Source organism: Crinia signifera, chromosome 2 (genome assembly GCF_055691185.1).
Source record: "Crinia signifera chromosome 2, ASM5569118v1, whole genome shotgun sequence".
In the NCBI taxonomy this organism is placed as follows: Eukaryota; Metazoa; Chordata; class Amphibia; order Anura; family Myobatrachidae; genus Crinia; species Crinia signifera.
In genome coordinates this window covers 270251379-270279308 of record NC_139218.1, presented here as the reverse complement: position 1 = coordinate 270279308, position 27930 = coordinate 270251379, and the positions used below count along the sequence as shown (strand labels likewise).

General features: G+C 45.6%; 1 protein-coding gene across 1 annotated transcript in view; it reads left to right on the top strand.

Annotated features, from left to right (window-relative positions):
* ITGBL1 (integrin subunit beta like 1) overlaps positions 1-27930 on the top strand; it is a 243507-nt gene that overhangs the window by 193457 nt on the left and 22120 nt on the right. Inside the window, exon 8 of the mRNA XM_083171190.1 lies at positions 26532-26648. Coding sequence (XP_083027316.1) covers positions 26532-26648 — 117 coding nt within the window. The remainder of the gene's footprint in view (positions 1-26531; positions 26649-27930) is intronic.

Below are 27930 nucleotides of genomic sequence, written 5' to 3'. Positions count from 1 at the left end.
GACAGCATCATGCTGTTACTGTGTTGCAACGTCCTGTTACTGAGTTACATTGTGCTGTTACTGTGTTGCATTGTACATCCTGTGCTGCCTCATCCTGTAACTGTGTTGTACTGCACGGTTACCATGTAGAATCGTGCTGTGACTGTGCTGCATCAAGCTGTTACCGTGCTGCATTGTACTGTTACTGTACTGAATCGTTCTGTTCCTGTGCTACATCCTGCTGTTACTGTGTTGCACCATGCTGTTGCTATGCTGCATCATGTCATTACTGTGCTGCATCGTGCTGTTTCTGTGCTATATCGTGCTGCTCCTCTGTTGCATCATGCTTTCAAGGTGCCCAAACACCAGTCCGATTTGGCGTGTTTTCATCCAATTCTGACAGTTTGGGAGGATAAATCAGATGAAAAGTAGCCGAAACTGAGGTGTTTCACATGAGATTTGATCCGATGCGTGTTCACATGTGCATCGGATTGTACCGTGTGCAGCTAAGACAATTTGGAGTCGGACCATCAGCGATGTGTCACATCTCATTTTCCATGAACACCCTGGCAATTATCGCATGTAGAAAATGGCACATCAAGTGCCAAGTTGTATGGCGAGATGCCTGAGAGCTGTCAGGGGAGTCCAAAGGAAAACAGGTCCGACTTGTGCCTCAGAAAAGTTGGACCTGTGTATGGGCACCTTTCTGTGTTGCAATATCCTGTTGCTGTGTTACATTCTGGTGTAACTGTGTGGCATTGTGGTGCTAGAGGATGGTGTTGTTTAATGGAATGTAAAATGCTACCTTGAAAAAAAAAAACCTTTAAATATAACCTCATTAAATATTACTATTCATTTTTTCTACAGTATATTGTTCTAAAGTATATGACATTTAAATGATCAAATCAAAGAGAGAAGCTAAGTAACCGGTGTCCTCTGGTTTTCGCCAAACTATCACAGAGGTGAAAATCAATAGGGGGCCGTGAAGACAACATGATGACATCATCTGTTCCCATGGAACCCATGAGGACTCAAAGAGGCTCTGGGTGGTTGCTATGCATCGCATCTCTTAAGCACTGCTTCCAGTTATGCATGAAATGAATCTATTTATTGCCAAGACATGAAAGCAAAAGCAGATCACCATTTTCTGCCTGGTCTGAAGCAGAGCTTTTCAACTCTACTGAAACTGCTTAGCACTTCAGTATGATGTAGTTGATTTGCATCTATTACTGGATTGCGTAAGCAGATATTTGGTTTTATGTTTATTGTTGATAAAGGGTATTTGAATGGATTAGCAGGAAAACATTTCTGGTTGTTTTGAACACAAATCATAAAGTTTTTCACTCCGAAAGAGCAGGGTTCTTAGTGTTCAGTCAGTTATCATCAACTGAAATTGTTAATCATGTTACTAAACTGCCCCTACAGTTGGATTAACATTAGGGATGCAAATACTGTGGCATATTTCAATGCCGGGATCACACACCGAGCATGCAAATCCCTGCATTTGCATAAGAGGGGTTGTGTACACTGATGAATCTAGAAATATGCTAATGAATGATCCCAGATTCAACTAATCAAGCCACAGGGACCCTTGCGCAGCAAAGCCGCACACCAAAAAAGGGGGCATGGTCTTACAAAAGGGGGCGTGGCATTACACATTATACCACATACCGTAATGCCCATTGCACATTATAGTAAACATCGTAATGGCCGTTACACATTTATATCGCACTCCATAATGCCGTTACACTTTATTCTGCATGCCGTAATGCCAGTTACACAATATTCTGCATGTCGTAATGCTTGTTACACAATAATATGCATGCCATAATGCCAGTTACAGTACACATTATTTCGCAAACTGTAATGCCTATTACACATAAGGCCACACAACGTAATGCCCATTACACATTGTGCCACACACTGTGATGCCCATTACACATTGTGCCACACACTGTGATGCCCATTACACATTATGCCACACACCGTGATGACCATTATATATTATGCCACATAAGTGCCACTTAACTACAGCACTTTCTAGATAGGCAGCAGGGGCACCAGAAATTTTTTAGGTTGGAGGGCACAATATTATTTTGTTTCGGCGCCCCTAAAGTGCTGAATTCTCTGGGTTATTCAGACCTGATTGCTGGTCTACGATTTTGTACGAATTATCGATTGACTTATGTGTGAGGCTAAACAGCAATAAAATGATTGCACCCCGGGACCACCCCTTAGATTTGCCTATGGTTGTGTACACTTACAAATCCCCTTGCATGTGGCCGCACAAGTGATAAATCATTCAATGGCAACCATCATACACTAAATTCAAACCTAATTTCATCCTGTGCCTCAGACACAATGAGTGCGGCTACATCTGTATATGTTAACAGATTCACAAATTCAGGCTACTTAATGGGGTAATTCAAGGTAATTCTGAGGTCTTAAAAATTGTAAACACATTGGCCCATCCAGTCAAGTGCACAATAAAGATGCAGAGTAGATGAGCGCTCCACTGTGCAGTGACGCCTCATGCTGGAGACATTGGTGCACCGGACGGACCATGTTTACTGGCATTTCTGAATACATGATCCTTGTCCACAGAATGATGACGGCTTTGGCTACTTTAACGCCTCACCCTTAACCATAGTTGCTTCCGGGAGAGGGCAGCCAGCTCAGCAAAGCAGGGGGGTGGGGCCATCTCCGGGAGGGAAAAGGGGGCGGTTCGGGGCGGAGCCACATGGCTGGCTGTCCTATTAAAGGCGTGTCCATAGTGAGCTCGACATTTTAGCCCCGCCCCCGCCGTGCTATGCCTGTATTTCAGGCATTGCACGGCAGGGGGCGGGGCTAAAAAGCTGCGATTGCGTCATTTAACCCGGGGCCCCCCCGCCGGGTGGGGGTGTCCGCCGGGGATGAAGGGATGAAGGGAGGGTTGCCCCTCTTTCCGGGGGACCGGGAGGGGGAACCGATTTCGGGGACCCTCCCGGCCATTTCGGGAGGGTAGGCAACCCTGTCCTTAACTCCACTGGCTTTGGGCCTGGCTATCTCTCCATTATATCTCTGATTCCACACATGCTCCCTGCTCAGGCCTGTGACATCACCCCAAAATGGAGATAACAATAGAAAGCTGATAAGTCCATACTACAGTGAGTCAGTGAATACTTGGGAGGCGGCCACCAGATGTCCAGCCAAGGTGGTATACTTACTCCTGTGAGTACATTGCACTGGACAGCATCTCTCCCCTTTGCCAAGCCTACAATGGCACCAAGGACATGTGCCCTCATTATGCCTCTGCATTAAAGACAACTCAAATTGCATGTATCTTTGATACTGTATAACATTGATATGCCATAGTAACAGAGATTATACTGATCTTTCTTTTAATGCACATTATATTTTTTGACTACTCATGATTTTTTCTCACCAGGTAACTTGTCTTTTGTATAGAGTCAGATTAATAATAGACACATGTCCAGGGTCCCCCCTTGCAGCAGCTTTCCTGAACCAGAAATGGATCATCAGTATGACCAAGGTCACCTAATGGTAGATCAGCATCCAAGCACATACATAAATAACTTCTTGTATAAAGTAAGCATATGGCATTCAGTCCATTCATCAGTATCACTGTCCCCAGTGTCATATTCTCCTACGTGCCACCCCACTATAGTGTCATGCCAAGTAAGAGTGGACGATATATGGACCTGCCACAGCTATCTACTATATCAGATCTCACTAGTGGTCACCTGCGAATGGTTACTGGACATTGTGGTACATTATAAACTTGTTTAAAATGCTGTTAACATAAATTTATACATAACTTACTGTAAAGCCAGTTTGTGATATACCCTGAAGTCACGTCAAAATAGAAGTGCTGCACAAATCTGGTTTTAGTAGTAAAGTTCCTTATATATAAGTTTTAGAAAATAAGCAAGTTGGTATACAAGCCTAATCCACTTATATCACAGTGACTGCACTGGATATAGTCCTTATATCTCCCAATTTATAACACTACCTTACCTACAGTACCACCCTCTTACAGTCTGCAATCTGCACTATTGCGATCACTTCTTTGTGACCCCATCCAGCTAATCATTAGGCTAACAGCCTAATTATTAAACATGTACAAAATAGTTGACATTTTTCCTCCAGCCGGCTAAGCTAACATCCCTATGGAACTAATGTATTTACTATGAGTCACTGCCCAGTATTATAGATAAAACACACACATACACTTTGCACTTACATATGCAGGTAATTATAGCAGATTAGAAAATCATACTGCAGTATGGCTCATTTTTTGACACAGGTAATTATCTTTAGTGATTGTAAGCAAAGAAAATGACAGGAGAAGGTCATTGAAAGATCATCCTTAAATACATACGTGTTCTTCGCTTTGCTAAGATTAGCTATAACTAATACAGGGTCTATCCAGAAAGTAATGAGACTAAAGCTGGAAAAAACTATTGGTACTTGTTTCCTAGCACGGCGCCCATGATTTTCAATCGTATGGCATCTTATGCATTGTATCGCATAACATGCCATATAGCCGCATGCGATGCGATGAGATTTTGGCCCCCCTATACGATTTTTAATTGTATAAGCACCCTAATGGGTGCTTACAATGTTAAATGCACCCCGACGCCACCCCCACTATGAACGCCAACCCGAAGCATGGCGAGCTGCAGCGGTACTCGTCCTCCGATCTTTTCATACCCCCACAATCCACATCGGCGTGGAGTTGAATTTAGATAGTGTGGCGAGCGCAGCGAGCCACCGAGCCCGAAGCGGGGGGGGGGGGGGGGTATTCAGATGTTGTTTTTTTTCCCCTTTTCATGCCTTTTCTCCCTTTTTTTGCAACTTTTATACAGTATGTCGCGATATTAGTGTGATATTCAATTCTTCTGTCTTTTAAATGTTGACAGTTTTTTTAACATCTTTTATTTCGCAGTCATTTTCAATGGGCTTGCTATTCAAATGTTTGGTGATACTTTTCACAGTTTTTAATAGTCGTCTAAACTCGAACATTTTCTCATCATTTTATTCACCTGGGTGTCGGGTGGTGATAAAAGTGTTTTTTTTTTGTTTTTTTTATTAATGAATTCTTTAATGAGATTTCCTGTTTTTACAAGGGGTTAAGCATAAACTTAAAAATAAAATAAAACAATAGAGTATATGCATACTTCCTACCCCATAGAGTATAGGCACACATCCCCCCAAATTTCAGATGTTGACCTTCAGTGGTCTACCCAATGCATATTGACCTTAATGGGTTCAACCTAATGACCGGACCCTGTAGCTTCTTGTGTCCATACACTGCATTTTAGCAGGATGCCGTTTTTGGAAGGAATAAAATGAGTAGCAGTCCACCTGATTTTCAGAACTAGCACCAAGCTTTTGGAGCTGGCCCTGGTTCCTAAAATATGGGGCATAAGGTGAGTGGGGGTCCCCTCTATTTTATGGACCAGCACCAGGCTCCACTAGCAGGGGGAGTAATGCCATAGCCAGGGGACATGCTTGATGGGGTTATATGGCCAAGGCATTACCCACCCTTACTAGTAAGTCCAGGCCTGGAATTCTTGGGGAGGTGGGGACCACCCACAAATAAAGGGGTCCCCCTGGGGTGCTCTCCAGGGAACCCCAGGCCTGGGCTGAAGCTGGGGGCTATCCCTTGCACCCCTGGGCGGGGTTGAAAGCTAGTTTACAAAGTAATATTGTCCTTTACATTGGGACTACAGGTCCCAGCAAGCCTGCCCCACATGCTGGTACTTGGGAGAACCACAGGTGCCAACATGTGTGCCAACATGTGGGGCATTAAGGAAATATTAAAAGAAAAACATACATCTGTTATTTTGTTTTATAACTCATTAAACTGCATATTTTTTCACCCAGTCCCCCCCCTTCTGTGGGGTATTCACAAGGAGGTTGGCGACCTACCAGCTCTCTTGCATGGCCATTGCACCCCAGGGGCTTTGGCATCTTCATCTGTGTTCTTTACCTGGGGGCCTTTTAAGCTCTTTTGCATGGTTGCCTCCTCCCGGGGCTTCTGAGGCCTCCTCCACTATCGGACTGCCTGTTTAGTGCTGGCTAATATAGCCAGCTGAAGGGGGCGCGGCCATGATGCGGCTAGCCAGGATTTTCTAGCCGTAGCAATTTTGAAATTTTTAAAAAAATGCAGCTGTCTCACCCCGGTGCAAGGGACCCTGGACACCGCCACTGTGGGGAACCAGACTGCCGCCGCTGCAAAAGGTGGAGGACCAGTATCAAGCAGAAAGTCGTCCCCCTGCTGCCCAGGTTTCCACGGGAGGGGAGGAGAGGGAGGGGGATTGAGATTGCTGCTGGGTGATAGCAGGGGTGGGGGGCTAGCTGCCAGCTGGGGGATGCTGCAGCAGATCCCTTGTCTAGGAGGTGCGGGTTAATGAGTGCAGTGTCCAGGGCAGTGTCAGCAGCGCTTGTGTGGAGTGTTACTGTTACACTAACAGGGAAGTGCTGAGCCTGTGAGCGCTTTCCTCATAGTGTAGCAGCACCCCCAGACACAAGTACTCCGGACGCTGCACTGAAGAATCTGTAGTCTCCTTTTCCCCCCTACAGTAACAGCACCAGGCACTGCACTCATTACCCTGCACCTCCTCTGCCTTGCACACTGCCGACTTCTTCTCCTCGTCAGGCTCCACTGATCACACTGCCCAGACACCAGGGAGGAATAAATATACGGGAGAAAAAGGGTGCAATATTAGGCGTTCCTCTCCCTGTTAAGGCGACCCCAAAAAAAAAAATTGTATAAAAGTTGTAAAGGCCGTCTAACTGAGAGCTGGGAAATATGACTCCAAACATTAACATTTGAATACCCCCCTAGAAGTCTGAAATTTCATTTTCCCTTCTTTTTATTCACCTGGGTGTTGGGTGGTGATAAAAGTGTTATTTTCTTTTTAAATTAATGTTTTATTTAATGTGTTTTATATTTCTTTAGGTTTAGGATGAACTTTAAAAAAAAGTATACTGTAGGCACACATTCCCCACCATAGAGTATAGGCACACATCCCCACCTTAGAGTGTATGCATCCCCCTAATATAGTATAAGGACACAGCCCCCATAGAGTATAAGCACACATCCTCCATGGAGTATCTGTACACCCCCCTACCTGGAGTGTTCGCACATCAGAAACCCCTCCCTCCTTATACAGTGTAAACACTGGCAGGGTACACCAAATTAAGGTTGTCATGCATTGGGTCGACCACTGAAGGTCAATGGGATTAGGTTGACACTTGGAAATGGTCAACATGGCTAAGGTTATCAGGGTCAAAAGGTCGGCATAAGCAGTAGGTTGACAATGGGAAGGTCGGAAGGGAAGGTCCCAAATGTTGACACAGTGGACATGGACACCAAAAAAGTGCACTGTGTGTGCTCGCCATGCTTCGGGCACGGCACACTATTATATTCTCCCTCCATGCTCTAAGGCAGTGGTTCCCAACCTTTTTTCTCCCCCGTACCCCTTGATTAAGCTTTTCATTTATAAGTACCCCCTCCTCTCAATTTGAACTATCCACAGTACTTACAAGTGGAGTGGAAGTGAGCGGTATGTGTGTCCTTATGCGTGTCCTTATATTAAAGAGTAGCTGAGGAGTAGTGTGTGGTCAGGAATTGAGTCCCTCTGTGTCTGGTCGCTGGCTGTGTACTGTCTCCAGGGTTCCTGCTAACGCCTGTAAGATTAATGCCACTGCTTCCTCCACCTGTGGCAGTGCAGGTAGCTCCCAGTGGATTGCTGATCGGGCAAAAACATGAGAAGACGCTTATGACGATGCAGACAGAACCGGAAGTGATGTAGCGTGATTCGTCTCCATGGCAATGGGAGACTTATCCTGGAGACTTCTTCCGCCATTACCAATATTATTTTCAAGTACCCCCAACTGGTCTGCAGAGTACCCCCAGGGGTACTAGTACCCCAGGTTGGGAACCACTGCTCTAAGGGATGGAATACTGCCTTTCAACACGTCGGCTCAGAAGAACCGTAAATAAACCCATATCGACATTTTAACTGTTGATCTTCCCATTGTTGACCTAATTCTTGTGTCAACCTTTTCCATATGTCAACCTAAGCCCTGTCAACCTTCAGTGGTTGACCCAATGCATGTTGACCTTAACTATGTTGACCTAATGACTGTATACCGGCAAAGCCTCCCCCTCCCAACTCCTTCAAACACAAGTCTCACAAGTGTGTGTTTGACAGACAGATCTCCCTGCTGGGTCAGCGGCGGCAGGCGGCGGCTCACTGCACAACGCAGCGGCTCGTCTTCTCTCCTGTGGGTGGCAGACTGCAGCGTACATCCCCTGCTCTTCGTCTTCCGCAGTGGCTCCCTGAATGTGGCATCTGCCTGCTCGCACATCTGCTTTTCAGAATCACAGCCAAGGATACATCAGGGTGTAGTCGGGTGAGGGCTGTGTGAATTAAATGGCGTCTGCTTAGGGGTGGGTGCGCTCTCATAACAGAGACAAACTTGTATGGCCTGGCAGAGGGCAGGGTAATATTGCGACATTTAGTTAGGGGCAGCCTATGGGCAGCAATGGGGAAAACGCAGATAAAAACAAAAAAATACTTACCTTACACCCAGAAAATCTCGCAAGCCTCTCTTCAACAAGGGCAGCACTTTTCATGCAGGCGCTACTCCTCACTGCTCCACACGTCCTCTCCCTCAAAATGCAGTACTGCAGCTAAATAGACTAGCGGGGTGGGGCTAAACACGGTTGGCGGAATTAAGTGCAAATTAAATATATGCAATCCGTGATATTAAATAAAGGGATAATCTAGACGTGAGATTAATAAATGGGCATGAGATTAATAAAGGGGAATAAATGGGCGTGATAATTAAGACAACTACAACAGATTAGACGTCTAAAGAAAAAACATTTGAATAGCACACCCAACCATGACTTCAAAAGACCTGACGTCAAGTCAAGTCATGGTTTGGTTGTGCCATTCAAATATTTTTTTCTCTAGATGTCTAATCTGTTGTGTGCATTTGAAAGATTCTCCTGATTGGTTGGTGGTTTATCACTCTCCATTTTATCACATTTCAAGGCTTAGTACATCTCTCCCTAAATCAGAATTAACTTAAAACACAGCATATAGTCTAAATAACCATGTACTGAATAAACCAGTAAAAATGGGGGAATCCCAAACATTAAAGAATACTTTTTCCAATTACATTTTTGGCTGTGTAGTACTATGTGTTTTTTTTTCCGGGTAACTCAGCAAAAGTCTGATCCTGAAAATAATGCTTGAAATGAGGACAGTTATTAATTCATCCGAGCATTAATAGAATTCCCCTTTGGTGACAATAGATGCAGTTGAGTTGACAGTGTGTTCTCCTCTTTATCTATAGTACGGAAAAGCAATGTCATGTTTAAATCCTCTGGGATACAAAAATGGGCACAAATAGACAGCTACAGTTTGTCAAAGCATAAAAATATTTTCTTTCTTTGGTTACATTGCTGTAGAATATTATTCCTATGAAATTTCAAAGATTATTTTCCTGTTAGTTTCAATCTATTTGAAGCATTGATATACTGTATGGGGCGAAATGTAATAGACAGTTAAAAATCACATCATATCACACACCAAAAATCGTACAGGTAATTGGGTGCACAATTTTACCCAAATGTTTTTTCGGTAAAATAATTTTTTTTAGACTAAGTGCAGTGGCGTAACTATAAATTTTTCTCCTCCCTGCCAAAAAGTTTGTGGCGAAAGCCCCCCCACCCGGCATCCTCTCCAGCGTGCTTCCCCAGCATGTGACGTGATGACATCACAAGCATAACGGAGAAGCTGAAGCAGGAGAGAGACCAGCATACACTGCTGCTTCCCTTGGCTCCGATGCATCCCAGGCTGCCCTAGCACGTCCATCCACCCATCCTGTACACAGTAGCCAATAGCCGGCTCTGTGTACAGTCAATTGAATCAGTGGAGGGATTTGTTATCTCTGACATGGCCGCACCCGCAATGTGGCTAACTCGCCTCCGGTTCTCAGTCAGTGGGCAGCGGCTGGCAGCAGCATATCAGTGCGTCCAGCGGGTGCCGGCGCCCACACAGACCCCGCTGCTGCTTGCTCCCCCAAGCGGCTGCTGGGGCTGCCTTACAGTAGTTACACTACTGACTTTGTGGTATATGTAAGAACAGTCGTTATGGTGGAGAAGTGTTATCAGCATACGTTATGTGCGCTATACCACTTCTCCCCCATGTATAACTGCAGTAATAACTGGCAACTGAAGCTTTAAGATAGAGTACCGATACATGGACCGTTGGCTAACGCAGGCTGTCGATGCCTGCTTGGGATGGTGGCTGGCATCATTTGACTTCCTCAGCTCCCAGCCCGAATTCAGAGATGAGCATCTAAATGAAAAGTCAGTACAGGCTGTCTTTAAATTGCGAGCGGCAGAAAAATCATTTGATGCTGAGTGACCATCAAATAATTTTTCAGGCGCGCGGCCGCATGCGAGGGGCTGTGTTAGCATACACATACCATTGCATGCTAGCAGGTATTTGCACTGTGACGGGGGCAGTCGGTGGGCCAAGCAGGGCCGTTTCTAGACAATTTAGCTCCCAGGGCGAAAAAAAAAAAATGCGCCCCCCCCCCCAAATACATAACATGGTATAGAAGAAATTGAGCGCGCCGGAGGCGCGCGCCGAAATAGGGGTGTGGCTTAATTTAAAAGGGGTGTGGCTTAATATAAGGGCGTGGCCTAGCCAGAAAACAATTACCTTACATCACACTTTTGCGACCTGCGTGACCAGACATTGGTTACCGCAGGAGTTGTCATTGTCCTCCTGCACTTAAGTTGGCGGGCTGAAGGCCACACAGTGACCTAGTACACCTCACAGATCAAGGCCAAACAATGACAGGCTACTTAAATCATTATACACTATTTATCCATGATGCCAATTACACATGACGCCGCACACCGTGATGCCAATTACACATTACGTCACACACTGTGATGACAATTACACATTATGCCGCACACTGTGATGCCAATTACATATTACGCCGCACACCGTGATAAAAATGACACATTTTTGTTGCACACCGTGATGCCCATTACACCCCACACTGGGATGGCAATTACGCAATACTCCCCACACCGTAATGCCCATTACACATTATGCCCCACGAGCCGCTGCCGCACAACTGATGCCATTTACTAATATGCCCCCACAGTGCCAGATATGCCCCCACAGTGCCACACATATATGCCCCCACAGTGACACACATATGCCCCCACAGTGCCAAATATGCCCCCACAGATATGTCCCCACAGATATGCCCCCACAGTGCCACACATATGCCCCCACAGTGCCACACATATGCCCCCCACAGTGCCACACATATATGCCCCCACAGTGACAGCTATTCCCTCAAAGGCCACACATATGCCCCCACAGCGCCACACATATATGCCCCCACAGAGACAGATATGCCCCAACAGTGCCAAATATGCCCCACAGTGCCACAGATATATGCCCCCACAGTGCCACAGATATATGCCCCCACAGTGCTGGATATGCCCCCCACAGCGCCACACATATATGCCCCCACAGTGACAGCTATTCCCACACAGTGCCACACATATGCCCCCACAGCGCCACACATATATGCCCCCAGTGACAGCTATGCCCCAACAGTGCCAAATATGCCCCACAGTGCCACAGATATATGCCCCCACAGTGCCAAATATGCCCCCACAGTGCCACAGATATATGCCCCCACTTTGCCACAGATATATGCCCCCACAGTGCCAAATATGCCCCACAGTGCCACAGATATATGCCCCCACAGTGCCACAGATATATGCCCCCACAGTGCCAAATATGCCCCCCACAGTGCCACAGATATATGCCCCCACAGTGCCACAGATATATGCCCCCACAGTGCCAAATATGCCCCACAGTGCCAATATCCCCACAGTGCCAATATGCCCCACAGTGCCGGAAGCAGCATATACAGTAACTCACTGTGCCTGCCTCCCCCTGCTGCCATCGCCTCTGCTGCAGTGCTGCCTCTTGTTCATCTTCCTTGGGGAGGGGAGGGGAGCGCACCGCATGTCTCTCCTTCCCCTTCACTGAGCTGTCAGCCATCCATACATCGCGGGCTGTCTCCTGATTGGCTGACAGCCCAGTGACACAGTGAGAGAGGGGAAGGAGAGACGCACGATGCGCTCCCTCCCCTCCCCATGGAAATCAATCAGCGGCGCCGGCGGTGGACGGTGAGCGCTGAGAGGCGAGCCGTAGAGGGGGGAGGAAGGGAGGCAGCGCTGGGGGGAGCTGCTGCCGGGCGCCCCGGCTGTTTATTAGAGGTGGACAAGCCGTGCGGCGCCCCGGGCTGCTGCACGGCTTGTCCGCCTCTAGAAACGGCCCTGGGGCCAAGTGTCCTTTTTCTGTTCGCTAGGCTGCGATCACATGCAGTTTAGGGAACAGGTCTGAACCAGGCCTATAGTTACATCTCCCTGCACTTCTGCCCATCTGTAGGGTGTCATTTATAGGCCTCATCCCCCTCCCCCACCACCACCACCTTTCTTCCTGGTGTTATTGAACAATTCCATAATGTTCAATATGCATAAATTCCATGCCTTCATTTGGACTCTGGACTTGTTTTGTCTTAAACTGGTCCTGTACAATATATGTGTTTACTACTATATGTCGGAAGAAACAGATGGGTGAAAATTCATTATACTTACAGTATGAGTTATAAAAAAAATGCATGGAACATGAAAAATTACCATACACTCAACATATCTTTGCATATATAAATAGATTATGAATAAACCTACAGTGAAATTAGCATTCAGCATTCTTTGTACTAGCAGAATATTCTACCTCTTTTATTGCTTCCTAAAGTTGCTATAATTTTTTTTTTTCATTTTTATAAGCTTCAGGCAAGCTTATCTCATTCCAGAACCCTCCACATAATCTCCATAAACTATCTGATCTCAATGACATCGATATAGTCCACATACAGTATAATATTGCACATTTTCTCTTTCTTCACTTTCACATCCCACTGACCCTGTGCCAGCACTCCTGTGTGAGAGGACCATACAGCATACTCACATACTTTTTTTCTCCTCTTCTGGTTCCAGGTAGGGATGTCCATCAGTGTGGATGCAATCGACGGCAAACATTGATGGCGGTGGTGCAAGCTGCAATAGATGACAGCATGCTATGTGCTGGGGGACCACCAATGGTTTAGTCCAGGCATGTCCAACGTTGGCCCTCCAGATGTTGTGAAACTACACATCCCAGCATGCTTTGCCACAGTTTTGCTATTAGAGAATGCTAGAACTATTGCAAAGAATGCTGGGATGTGTAGTTTCAAAACATCTGGAGGGCCAACGTTGGACATACCTGGTTTAGTCCATTGATGGCCATCCCTTTTGACTATTTGGCCCGTGGACCAATCATAACCTGGGGGTGGGGCTTCACAGCTGTCGGGGGCAGAGCTATGCTCTGTGTCCCGGAACCTTGGGAAAAAATAAATAATAACATGCTGTGCCATTTATGTAGATAACCATCTGGTTTTCCCCCATCTATGGCAAAAGTATTCTACATCGACCATAAATCATCAATGATTATGAATCATCAATAGTCGATGCCCATCCCTAATTCAGAATTATCAGTCTTGTTCCTAATCTGCTCTGCATAGTTCTGCTTGGTGGCGTACCACCCCAAAGCAATGTCCCTAAGTCGCCATCCAGACAGAACCTGCATGTACAGCAGCACCTGTGTGGTTCACAGCAGTATCCAAGTGTGACCACTGCTCTTCCAACAATTAAACGCTGCTTTTATAGAGAATCGGTGTAGGGCCATGCGTTCCCTCAGTGAGGGGGTTGTTTTCCCTACATAATATTTATTGTAGGGGCATGTACAGTATATATGACATGGTTGAAAGGTAATTGAGGACATGGCGTATTTGGTAAATGTTCTGATTGTGTGGATGGTTGAATTGTGAGCCTGTTGCCATATGTGTGTGTAGGTTTGTATAGGTTTTACATTTAAAACACTTGGAGCATCCTGGTGGTTTACTGTATGTAAGAAAGTAGAAGGAGCACTCAATTTGTCAAAATCCATTACATCTATTCTGTATGGATGATAAAGTCCCGTCAGCGACTGTGTTTTATATTAGGAAATGCAGAATCAGTGGATACGATTGGCCACAACACTGTGGATGCTCTTTGGATGGGATACAGTCATTAGGTCTACAAGCATTTGGTCGGCAGTCATTAGGTCGACACCATTAGGTTGACACCATAAGGTCGACATGCATTAAGGTTGACCTGCAGGAAGGTCGACATGAAGGTTGACATGGGTTAGGGCAACAGAGTCATTCGGTCGACACAATCATTGGGTCGACATGGGGAAGGTCGACAGCAAAAAGGTCGACACAGGGTTTTTCACTTTTTTTAAACCGAAACGTGCAGACAGGTGGTATTTCATGCCCTACTATCCACTAGGGCAGGGCTGTGCAATTGCGGCCCTCCAGATGTTGATGAACTACACATCCCAGGATGCTTTGCATTAGTTTTGCTATGTGGCCATGCTGAAACTGATGCAAGGCATGCTGGTATGTGTAGTTCATCAACATCTGGAGGGCCGCAATTGCCCAGCCCTGCACTAGGGCATGGTGGGTGTATCAAATAGTGTGCCTAAAGCATGGCAAGTGCAGCGAGCCATGTGAAGGGATGCTGTGCTATGTTTCAGTGTCCATATAGACTGTGTCGAAATTCGGGACAATTTTTTTTTTTAAAACCCCATGTCGACCTGTTAACTGTCAACCTTCCCCATGTCGACCTAATGCCTGTGTCGACCTAATGACCATGTCGACCTAACCCATGTCAATCTCCAGCCATGTCGACCTTCCTGCATGTCGACCTTAATGCATGTCGACCTAATGGTGTTGACCTAATGACTCTCGACCCACATGCTGGAGACCTAATGATCCATACCCCATTGGACCACCGAACTGGCATTGTAATATTCCATTTTCCAGGGAATCCTAATCGACTTAAATGTTGGTCTTGACTGTAAGAGTTGTGATTTGGGATCTGCAGGACCTCGGATTTTTGTTGTTTAAGTACTTATAGATCGTAGCCTAACGTATCAATAATTTTAGAAATTGCAGGCTCGCATCCTGTTTGGTCACTGCATATTCGGGCAACTCAGTACATTTGTGATTTGGGAAGTCCTCCTTTCTGAGGTGTTAGATGATGACTCGAGGCGTAGAGTAGCATGTTACGATCTGTATTTTTGGAGTATATATTGGGGTGAATAAGGCCCTCTACAACTGTGACTTGTACATCCAGATAATTGATGGTAGTGTTACTGATGGGATACATGAGTTTGATGGTGAATGCCGTACTGTTAAGAATGTCTAGATGACTTTTCAGCAAATCTTCTCCATCTGTCCACAACATAAACAAGTCATCTCCTATACAGGCAGATACATTGATGAATTTATGGATGCTGAAAGAACATGTCATGTTCCTCTTGAAACATGTATATATTAGGGTAGCTAGGTGCTACATTGCTACCCATGGTGCATCTGGATAGTTGCCTGGAGTAGATTCTGTTAAATAGAAAATAGTTTATATCAAGGGTTAATTGTAGGGGTGTCATGAAGAAGTATTGATCAATTTCTGTAATAATATTGGTTTGTAGAAACTTTTGAATGACCATGGTGCATACTTTATGGGATATTGAGGTGTAGAGGCTACTCACATCCATTGTACATAGTATTGTGTGGGCTGGTACTGTTCCAATATCTTATGGATTTTTGATACCGTGTATAGAATTGGTACCACCGGGTGTTCTTGTATTAGTGCTACCTTCAATTTATCTGTAATCATACCACATGTGCCTTCTGAAAGAATGGTGTCCAGTTTACTTTTATAAGTAACCGTGGGGTCCTGTTGTAATACCTTATATGTGGTATGAACTTGTAGAAGAGTATAAACTCCTTGGATGTAGTCACTTAGGTCCTGGATTACCATTGCCCCGCCTTTATCTGTGGGGCTAATAGTAATGTCACGGTACTTGCCCAGATTTTGTAAGGCAATTTGAAAAAGGCGGATCAATTTTGGAATGACTCCTAGATATAACAAAAGGTTGCCATGGCGAGTTATACCGGTTTTGGTTGTTTGAAAGTGTTCACGTAATCAAACACATAGATAAGATTCTCCAGCGGTCAAGATGCTATTGGTCAAATAAGTTACTTGGTATCCTGATACAGAGAATCTCATCAGGGGCTCCACAAGATAATCCACATTGAGTGTTAGGTGTGCACACGCACACCCTAATGCTGTGCACACCCTTATGAACACTCCCTGCCACTAACAATACCTTTTACCAATGACTTTTGCATTTTAGAAATGTATTCCATGAAAAGAAGCACCCATCCATCAATTGTGTGTTTTGCATTATTAATTGTAATAGACCATTGTCATATCACTACATATCAGTGTCATCCATATATGTTTTGACTTTGTTGCTTGAACTGTTTCATTATGGTGTTGCTGAGAGACGTTTTCTACTGTAGTGAGTGCTTATAGATTATGTTAGAAATGCCCAATAGGTGGTGCTAGACACACCCCTTTGATAGTGCATTCCCTATTAAAAGGTGCTGCGCACGCGTATGGCTGTAGATATGATGCAATACACTGCAACAGTGCTGAGAAGGACCACAGTGGACGTGGCTTTGTCAGTGGTTGGAGGGGGGATAATAATTTTATCAGTTGAGGCTGCCACATTCTAGATGCCCATCAGGCTCCCCACAAGCCTCCACCCCCCCCCCCCCCCCCACATACCTTTATCCAGCCCTGCTCTCTATTCACTATTCCTCTATTCACTATTACTATTCCTAGTAGTGTCTCCCTCTTTCTCTCTAAGCATTTTGCAATATTATAGCATTGATCACATTGAAGCTGCATTTAAAACCATAAGCCAAAAAATAATCAACATTTTTATTAGTCTCCTTAAGAGGAAAAATAACAATGTCAATTGATATTCATAATACCTTTAGACTTACCAGTGATTTTTCTTTAGTGATGATACAGTACCGAATATGATTTTTTATTTTAAATATATTTGATAGAACAATTTTGTCCTTGGTGCACACTCTTTGTTCAAAGCTCACGTTCTTACTCAAAGCATGGAAGACCAATACAAAATATACATTTTTAAATTGGTTTGAAAACTCTGTCATTTCTGTAATTTATTAGGGTCTAATTGACGCAATAGGATGACCTGGGCAAATAAATGTAAAATGGTTACCAATGTTGTTGTGCTCTGGAGGGACAATATGACAGCACATTCATTACAGCTGGTGTAGCGAAGAAATGACCAGCAAAGGTACAATGTCAGAAAGGGACAGAACAATGACATGTCCTCGGTACTCAGTAGTATTTAATCATTGCATAATATTACATAATAGGCAGTGGTGCAAGTAGAAAAAAGTCTTAGTGGTACTGTGCTGTGTGCCGAAGGCACGCGGCGAAAAATGGGCGTGGTTAGGGCGTAGTTAAGGGGCGTGGTCATATGACACGAGGGGGAGTGGCTACATGACAAAACTTTAGAGCACAATGACATTTCTGTTTGGGCTTGTGCATTGCATCCTGAACACAAAATGTAGGGGTCAGGATCAAAGTGTAGGAGCCAGACAAACCATAAATAGGGATATTGCACGCCGAAGGCACATGGCAAAAATGTACACAGGACTTCCGGTTACACGTCACACACCCAATACATATTACCCATGCCATAATGCCCATTACACATTATGCCACACATAGTAATGCCAATTACACATGCCACACACCGTAATACCTATTACAAATAATACCACACACCGTAATACCCATTACACGTTATATACCAAACACCATTATGCCACGCACTGTAATGCCCATTACATATAATACCACACACCGTAATACCCATTACATACATTACACACACTGTAATGCTCACTACATAATATGCCACATAAGTGCCGCTTACCTACATGCTCGTTGCTATGGGTTTCATGCTCAATGCCAGGGGTTTTAATGTTTCATGCTTACACCCCTGCATATTACCCATGCCATAACGCCATACCACAATACTTGCACCACTGCGGTGAGAAGGGGCAAAGTGGCGGGCTGCAGTTAGAAGGGGCGGGCTGAGGCGAGAAGGGGCGAGGTGGTGGGCTGAGGCGAGAAAGGGAGAGATGATGGGCTGAGGCGAGAAGGGGTGAGGTGGTGGGCTGAGGCGAGAAGGGGCGAGGTGGTGGGCTGAGGCGAGAAGGGGCGAGGTGGCGGGCTGAGGCGAGAAGGGGCGAGGTGGCGGGCTGCGGCGAGAAGGGTCGAGGTGGCGGGATGCGGCGTGAAGGGGCGAGGTGGCGGGATGCGATGAGAAAGGGAGAGATGATGGGCTGAGGTAAGGGGTGAGGTGGGGGGATGAGGCGAGAAGGGGCGAGGTGGCGGGCTGCGGTGAGAAGGGGCGAGGTGGCGGGCTGCGGTGAGAAAGGGAGATATGATGGGCTGAGGTAAGGGGTGAGGTGGTGGGATGAGGCGAGAAGGGGCAAGGTGGCGGGAAGCGGCGAGAAGGGGCGAGGTGGCGGGCTGCGGTGAGAAAGGGAGAGATGATGGGCTGAGGTAAGGGGTGAGGTGGTGGGATGAGGCGAGAAGGGGCGAGGTGGCGGGCTGCGGTGAGAAGGGGCGAGGTGGCGGGCTGCGGTGAGAAAGGGAGATATGATGGGCTGAGGTAAGGGGTGAGGTGGTGGGATGAGGCGAGAAGGGGCGAGGTGGTGGTATATAGTGGTATAAAGAGAGGTGCTGGGATGAAGTGAGAAGGGGCAAGGTAGTGGGATGAGGCAAGAGGGGTGAGGGGCATGCTGACAGGGGGTGAGGTCACATTGACTTGGTGAAAGGGGAAGAGGTGGCAGAGGGTGAGGTAAGAGGGGGTACAAGAGAAAGTAGATCTGTTCTTACTAACATTGGGTGGCTCACAGGTGCCGGCCTCTGCTGGCTGCCACTACTGCTCACCTGATATGGCATTTGGCTACCTTCACGTGGTCCCGGCCGCTGCTGCCCTTATCATGGTTGTTGGCTGCCGCACTGCCGCTGATCATCTGCTGCCGCCAGTGTCCAGACACCAGCCCCCCCCTCCCCCTGCTCCTCTCACTGTACCTGGCCGCCACTGCTACAGTAGTCTCCTGCTCCCAGCGCCGCTATTGAGGCACAGGCTGCCGGAAGTTACAGTGACAGGCAGCCTTCCCCTTGCTTCCCCCTGCGGCTCTGTCTCCAGCACGTCCGCAGGAGTGTGATGAGAGTCTGAGCCGCTCGTGCTGCCGCCGTGCTTCGGCTTGATGTCACTGCGCAAACCTGCGCATGCGCAGTGACATGCGTGCCGGGATTTTATGGCGGTACGGGGTACCGGCGGAATATGTTATAGCGGTACGCCGTACCACCCCGTACCGCCACAATTTCACCACTGATAATAGGTCAGTTTATCATTTGTAAGGTATATTTTAGATGAAGATGTGACTATCTTAACACATAAGAGTAAATTATGACAGTACATCCATTATATAACAAATGTAAGCAACTGTATGTACTACATACTATACAGATGGAGCCGGCTTTAACTTTGCCCGGCGCTTGCCAGAGACTCCTCTCTGGCGTGCATCTGCGATAGGGACATATATATATACACAGAGCAATGGATCTGCATTCCATAGCATAATATGCTGAATACCTTCATGACTTTGCAGTAATAGATATGCAATCAATAGTACAGAGGTGCAGGATTTGTTTCAAAATGCTTTAATCAGCTCAATGTTTCAGGGTACTGCACTCTGTCTTCAGGAGCACAACATACTGTATGCCGAACTGGGATGACTGTTCACACTGAAAAATAACATGTGTTGAAAGACAAATTACCGGGTAAAACTGCTTCACCCGGGAATTTGCTTTGCATTGAGAACGGAAGTCCAGCGCTGCAGTCCCCAGCATATAAATGCAGAGTAAAAGCCATGTTGTTCACACTGGCAGTGTACAACCAGACAATAGACACTACACCACTGAAATACCCATATTAACTCCGCTCACATACATAATCAAGTAATGGAACCATACTAACCTGCAGCAACAACCTGTGTTAAACTCCTGCGGCATCAGGCTTAACGGACTGTCGTCCTATGAGGTCATCTGGAGTACGTCCTTAGCCATGCGCCCACTCCAAAGTTCACAATGCGCGCCACAATACCTTCACATGCCGCCAGGACACCAGGCAGGAAGCTGCAGGGGTGGTTACCATAGAAACTGTACACAAAACAAATTTAAAACAAAAATAAACAGTACATGTTAACAAAGACATATGCATAATTAAAAAAAGAAATAATATCCCATTTAGCAAATATGAAAACAATAAATCAACTAAGATATAGAAAAGCATACTCTATAATATGTAATAACATGTGTGTGTATATATATATATATGTGTGTGTATATCCACAGTAGGATGGTATCCATAGAGCGCACTCACCAGACTTTGTATAGTTGAAAAACTTTTTATTCTTTCCAATTAAAATCAAAACATGACGGTCGACATTTCAGGTCATCATGCAACCCTTTTTCAAGACATCCAATCTGTCAGTTTCACTGCAAGTAGCAATGTTAGGACCCCCCTGGCCAGCCTTAAATGTCATACAGAACGCCTACTAAACTTCAGACTAACCAATCACCGCCGTCCCAGATCAGCATAACCAGCTGTTTAAAATCATACCTGTGTCAGTGCCACCAGGCATCTTGATCACTCGTGTGGGATTGGCTTGCGTTCCATAGACCCGAAATCAACAGTGCTTCCTATCTTTGCGCACACAACTTCCGCCACTCTCTCATTTCAGAGCGGCGTGCGTTCCAACTCAACATCAGCGTCACAGCCAGCTCATGCTGTGCGTCCTATAGTGCATCATGAGGAGTTTATATATAGATGGATATTTAAACATATATACCCCTTTCTTCATGTTCCGCTACACAGTAGTACCCCTTATACATGTTATTATACACAATGCCCACATTATTTCCCCTTAAACACAGTTTCCTCTCTTTATACACATAGGGGGAAATTTACTAATATGAAAAACCGAGTTTTTCGTATTAGTATTTTCCCTACGACTGCATACGACTGTTTCAGTCGTATGCAAAGTCGTGTTCCGGAAGGTCATTTACAAAGCAGTCAGATACGACTGCTTTGTAACCCACCGATGTCGTAGGAATTCGTATTAGCGGCCGTATATACGGCTGCTAATACTAATTATTTGTAGCAGTCTGCACGGATCAGTCAGATCCGTGCAGGCTGCAAGGTGTAAAAAAATAAAAATAAAAATAAAAAAATGGAAAAAAAAACGGCGAGGGGTCCCCCCCACAGCCAAAACCAGCACCAGGCTGACGGAGCCAGGATTGGCCGCTGATTGGCTGATCGGCTCCTGATTGGCCGCTAGGCCGCAAGGCGGCCAATAGCGGCATTCGGGAGGCTGAGCCGCACGATGTACACAGAGTACCGTGCGTCTCCCTGTCCGCTTGGTTTCGGGCTGTCGGTTTGTTTTTTTGCCAAGACACTTACATGGACTACGTCGCGCTGGGACAGGTGAGTATGGTTTCCTTCCACAGCTTCCCAAATGGATTTCGTCGGATCCGGACGGCAACGGCGACAGCGACGGTCGACATGGAGCCAGAAGACGACACAGGACCAGAAGACGACGACACAGGACCAGGACATCAGGGCTACCTACGGGAAGAAGATAGGTAAGTATTAGTATGTGTGGGCTTTGTATGTATTAAAGTTTTATTTTAAAAGTGTGTCAGTGTGTTTTGTGTACTATTTTTTTAACTGTGGAACTACAAGTGCCAGCGGGCCCTTTAATGCCCAGCAGGCTGGGATTTGTGGTTCTCCAAGTCCCAGCTTGCTGGCACTTGTAGTGCCACAGTAAAAAACAATAGATTAGTCTTTTTTTTACACCATAATCAGCCCGATGCCCACCGCCCAGGGGCATCGGGGACAGTACCAGGCTTCAGCCTGGTCAGGTAAGTCCTGGAGGGGGGGACCCCTTCATTGGGGGGGTCCCCACTCCCCCAGGGCCCCTGGCCAGGCTGACTGGTCGGTAGGGTGAATGTTTTGGCCGGGGGACCTTATATCATAAGTGTCCCCCGGCTGTGACATTACCCTGCTGGCTGGTTGTGCCTGGGACTGGTTCTTGAAATACGGGGGACCCCTAGTCATTTTGTCCCCCGTATTTTGGGAACCAGCCCCGGACCTGGAGCCTGGGGCTGGTTGTTAAAAATCGGGGAACCCCTATTTGTCGGGTTCCCTGATTTTTAATTACCGGCCCCGGCTCCTTCAGCTTGGTGCTGATTTCGGCTGTGGGGGGGACCCCACGCCGTTTTTTTTTTTTTTTTATTTATTTAATTTTTCTATTTTTTTACACTGAAGCCTGCACGGATCTGGTTGATCCGTGCAGGCTTAAAGCAAATAGAACAGGAAAATGGTGTTCTATTTTCCTGTCGTATTTGCATGCCTGTTTTACACCACTAAGCAGCCGTATTATCAGTACGACTGCTTAGTAAATCAGGAACCACCATTCTTTTGAATAGTGATTTCTGTCGTATCCTATCGATGGTGTAGACATTCGTATTTGTAAATACAAATACGAATGTTCCATCTTTAGGACTACGAATTGTTGTATTTCTGGGATTGTAAATCCCGAAAATACAAATTCGTAAAAAAAAGGTGTATTTCTCCCTAAGAATACACCTTTTTTCTACGAATCCATTTTGGTAAATGTCCCCCATAATGCCTGCAGTAGTGCCCCTTATACACATATCAGCCTATATCACTCCAGCAGCTTTCTGACCATTTTTTTCCATCAGCTCCATAACCTGTGTCCCTCCAACAGCTTTCCCACTTGCATCTTTTCGCTCAGTCCTGTGTTTCAACCAATTATCTCTCCATTCCTATTGAAGCATGTGGGATGAATGTGGGAGGAGCACCCACCCATATCAGGAGTCTCCTGCAACTTCAGGGAGAGTAGAAAGTATATCCTAACTCAACATATTACATTATTATAATGCATAAACTAATCAATTATTTAAAGTTGAAACATAAGTTTAAGTTTCCAGATCAATTTATTTGTACTAAATTCCATGTACAGAAGTAAATGTACAAATCAACAGGCGGTGTTGCATTTCTTGCAGTGATAAACACATGTTCTAAAGAACATAATGTACTCATTGTGCATTTGTGTATATTGTATTTATTATATATAAATACATTGAGTTACCTCTCATTTTCAAGCATGCCCTGAGTATATCAAATACAGGTTTTTTTTTATATAATGCTAGTAATATTCTACTTATCTGCTTTGTCCAATGTACTATTTAACATTTGGAAATAAATAAAAATCCAAAATAGTAAAACAATTTCACAGTTAGATATTAACCTCACTCTCGTCCCCAGGTGACGTCAGATCTTGCTCTCACAGTTCTAATGCCAGTGGCACTACAAGGATCCCCTTGGTACAGATTCAAAGCACAATCACGTTCTGCTCTCCCAATGTGTCAAGGACATAACCTCGCTTTGAAGTTATACCAAAAGTGTCCCCGCAGTGCTAGTGGCATTGCAACAGAGCACAGCTTATGGTGCTAAAAACAGTTTGTAGTGGGTGAGATGGAATTAATAACTAGAATTGCGCAAACGGCTTTGACCATGCTTAAATATATTGTTTGGTTATGTTATTCTAAATTACTTTATATTTCCCATGAACTATTTAAACGGCTGGCATCAATTGACAAAAAATATCAGGGGCGAAATGTAATAGGGTGCGATTTTTTTCGTAAGAAAAAAATCGCACCAAATCGCACCTTTAAAAATCGCGTTTTTTGCCGTGAATTTGCATATGTAATGAGATGCAAATTTGCGGCAAAAAAGTGCGATATGGTGCAATTTCGGGCGATTTTTAAGTCCTGAAAATGTGCGATTTTCAGTCATGAAAATCGGCACATTTTCAGTACTGTGCGGTGTGTTGAAAAAAATAAAAAAATAAAAAAAAACGGCGTGCGGTCCCCCTCCTAAGCATAACCAGCCCCGGGCTCAAAAAGCCGGTGCTGGTATCATAAAATCAGAGGGACAAACAAATAGGGGTTCCCTTGATTTAATGAAACCAGCACCAGGCTCAAGGTCAAGCGCTGGTTCCCAAAATACGGGGGACAAAATGACTAGGGGTCCCCCGTATTTTAAGAACCAGCACCAGACCCAACCAGCCAGCAGGGTAATGCCACAGCCGGGGGACACTTATTATATAAGGTCCCGCGGCCAAAACATTATCCCCGTGGCTGGTCAGCATGGGCAGGGGTCCTGGGGAAGTGGGTACCCCCCCAATGAAGGGGTCCCCCCCCTCCAGGACTTACCAGCCCATGCTGAAAGTCCGGGGCTGTCCCTGATGCCCCTGGGCGGTGGGCATCGGGCTGATGAAAAGTGTAAAAAAAAGAATAAAAACTATTGTCTTATACTGTAGAACTATGAGTCCCAGCAAGCCTACCCCGCATGCTGGGACTTGGAGAACCACAAGTCCCAGCATGCGGGGCATTAAAGGGCCCGCTGGCACTTGTAGTTTCACAGTACAAAAAATAGTTAAATAAAACACACTGACACCCTGAAAAATAAAAGTTTAATACATCCACAGCCCACACATACTGATACTTACCTACCTTGAGCCCGTAGGTCGGTCCCTGGATCCTGGGTCCGGGGCTGGTCCGGGGCTCCAGGGCTGAAGAATCCGGTTCCGGGGCCTTGGTCCTGGTTCTGGGGCTGGTCCGGGGTCCTGGGCTCCAGGGCTGATGTCTCCGGGGTCCAGGATCCCAAGTAATCCAAAAGGGGTACCTAAGGAAGTAAATCCTACTCACCTGGTCCCCGGCGACGACCCCGGCATCTTCTCCGGCAGACGCGCTGCTCCCGGCTGGTACCCACTCACGGACTGGAGAGGCGCAGAGATGTTTCATCTTCCACGCCTTTCCTCCGGATAATTCTATTGGCCGCTGCCCATGCTGACCAGCCACGGGGATAATGCTTTGGCCGCGGGACCTTATATAATAAGTGTCCCCCGGCTGTGCCATTACCCTGCTGGCTGGTTGGGTCTGGTGCTGGTTCTTAAAATACGGGGGACCCCTAGTCATTTTGTCCCCCGTATTTTGGGAACCAGCGCTGGACCTTGAGCCTGGTGCTGGTTTCATTAAATCAAGGAAACCCCTATTTGTTTGTCCCTCTGATTTTATGATACCAGCACCGGCTTTTTGAGCCCGGGGCTGGTTATGCTTAGGAGGGGGACCGCACGCCGTTTTTTTTTTGTTTGTTTTTTTTTACTATTTTTTTACAACAGAACCATGCACAGATCTCAATGATCTGTGCATGTTTCTGATAAAATCGCCAGGCAGAACCTGGTCTATTTTTTTTTGCGATTTTTAGTAACCTTTACGCCAAAAAAAAAAATCGCCTCCCATTACATTTCGCCCCAGATCCCTGTTTTGTTTAGGTCAAGTTGACTGGTATAGATCATTGAGGCAAAACAGTATATAAGTGGGAAGAATAGATTAAGCTTATATATATATAGTGTACTGTATGATTTATTATAATACTAGCGCAATAGAATTGCCTTGTTTTTAATTGTTATATATAATAAATTATGTGATCTTTGGTTTTGGTGATTAACAATTTTTTACCATGGTATCTGAATAGCAATATTTCGTAAAGATATTCTACTACAAGTCAAAACTATTTTTAATTGAGCAGTATCCTAAAGAGTATATTTTTATGGCATATTAATTCAGCAAGTTTCACCTATTTGGACACTCCCCCAGAATCTCCAGGAGGCTCCTAAATAGTTTCTAGGTTTCTAGTGTACGGGTGTTATTCTCGAGACTGGAAGGGAGGGGAATTATGCGACCCATGGTGAATGGTGTGTCATAGCCCTCTGTGTGTAGTTTGTCACTTATTGTAGTAGGGATGAGGTCGACACACACACATGGGTGCAATATGTGTAGTGTCCAGGGTGGCCCACACCACACATGTTTTTTTGCTTGCCTTTTCGGGAGTCCCATGTCAGAGCTGCAGTCACATCAAATAATCACAGGCAAAATGGCCGCTGTGCACTTGCAATAAGAATGTCATCTCGACAGATGTGTGCTGAAGGAGTTAACTTTCAAAGTAACTATAATGAATGAGTTTTGAGTATAGACATATTGTGCACAGAGATGTATAATCTTAATTATTATGCACTATATACTGTACGTGTAAGAGAGGAAGTCATTAAAAATACAAACAAAACATGGTACAGTATGCTTTAGTCATTATTACATCATATGCTTTCCACAATATAACAACAGTACAGTAAAATGTGTCATCTTATTTTCCAAAGAAGCAATGCATTTGTGTAACTGCAGATAATGATCTCACTAATGTATGTATTTCATACCTCAGGGAAATGTGAATGTGGCCACTGCACTTGTTTCCCACCTGGAGATAGCAGGGTGTATGGAAAACACTGTGAGTGTGATGATCGACAATGCGAGGATCTAGATGGCAAGATTTGTGGAGGTAAGTACTCTCTGCCTACATTTTCTTTTATGTGCATTGATACAGATCATACCCTGACTGTGCTGTTTTCAGCAGAATCTCTGTCCCACAAATCCCACCCACAGTTCTGCCATGCTGATGAATAAGTGGGACACATGTTCAATTCACTGCTGTTCTGCAAAGGACAGATGCAGTAAACAGGTGCTGTGCCCACTTGTTTGTATATCCATGGATTAGGGATGGTCATTGACCATCGATGGTCTGATGGCAATCAATAGAAAACAGTTTTATGATTGATGGATGTTCACTGATGATCAACATTGGTAGTGAAGGTCCAATGTGTGAAAGCAGCCACAGGGGACTCCTGTGGGTTTAAATCTTGCTGTTCTGTCTCCATTTTTTATTGTGAACCTATCTAGAGGGTGATAGTTCAGTTTTTACCAGTACTTATGTAGTACCCGGGCGCCCACTAAGCAATTTTCTTAGTGGGCTATTCTGCGTAAGGAAATCGCATCGTTTGACCCGTTTTAGTGCCATACAATGTGTGCGATGCGATCTTACTAAGTAATTTATTCACTGCTCTTTTACTGCGGACTTATCGCATCACATCACATGCCATTGTACCTCGCGGTAATTTATTCACTGCTCTTTATTCCGCGGGCTTATTGCATTGCATCGCATGCCATTGTACCTCATGCAAAATCGCATGTGATTGCATGCGATTTTTTAGGGTGCGATGGCATAAACTGCACTACAATTTTTATACACCCCCCCACTATCGACGCCACCCCAAAGCGTTGAGCGCACAGTGAGCCCCCACTATCCACGCCACCCCGAAGCATGGCGAGCGGCGGCGGAACGCGTCCTCCCATCTTTTTCATACCCCCACTATCCACGTCGGCATGGAGTTGATTTTATATAGTGTGGCGAGCGCAGCAAGCCACCGAGCCCGAAGTATGGCGAGCATACGCGGAAAACATATAAAGTAAACCGCCTCCCCTCGCGAGGCTCACTGCGCTCGTCACGCTTCGTGCTCGGTGGCTCGCTGCGCTCGCCACACTTTATAAAGTATATAGTCAACTCCACACCGAAGTGGATAGTGGGGGTATGAAAAGGTCGGTAGGATGCGTTCCACCCCCCCTAGGAATAGAGCTGGTGGTCACTGTGCCTGACGGGTATAAAGCAGTTAATCCTTATTTTCCAAAGTCTTGTCTTGATCATTTTTCTATTTTTTTTTATTTATTTACAGTTTCTTATATAGTGCAGCAGATTCTGTTGCGCTTCACAATAGTAGACAGTGATA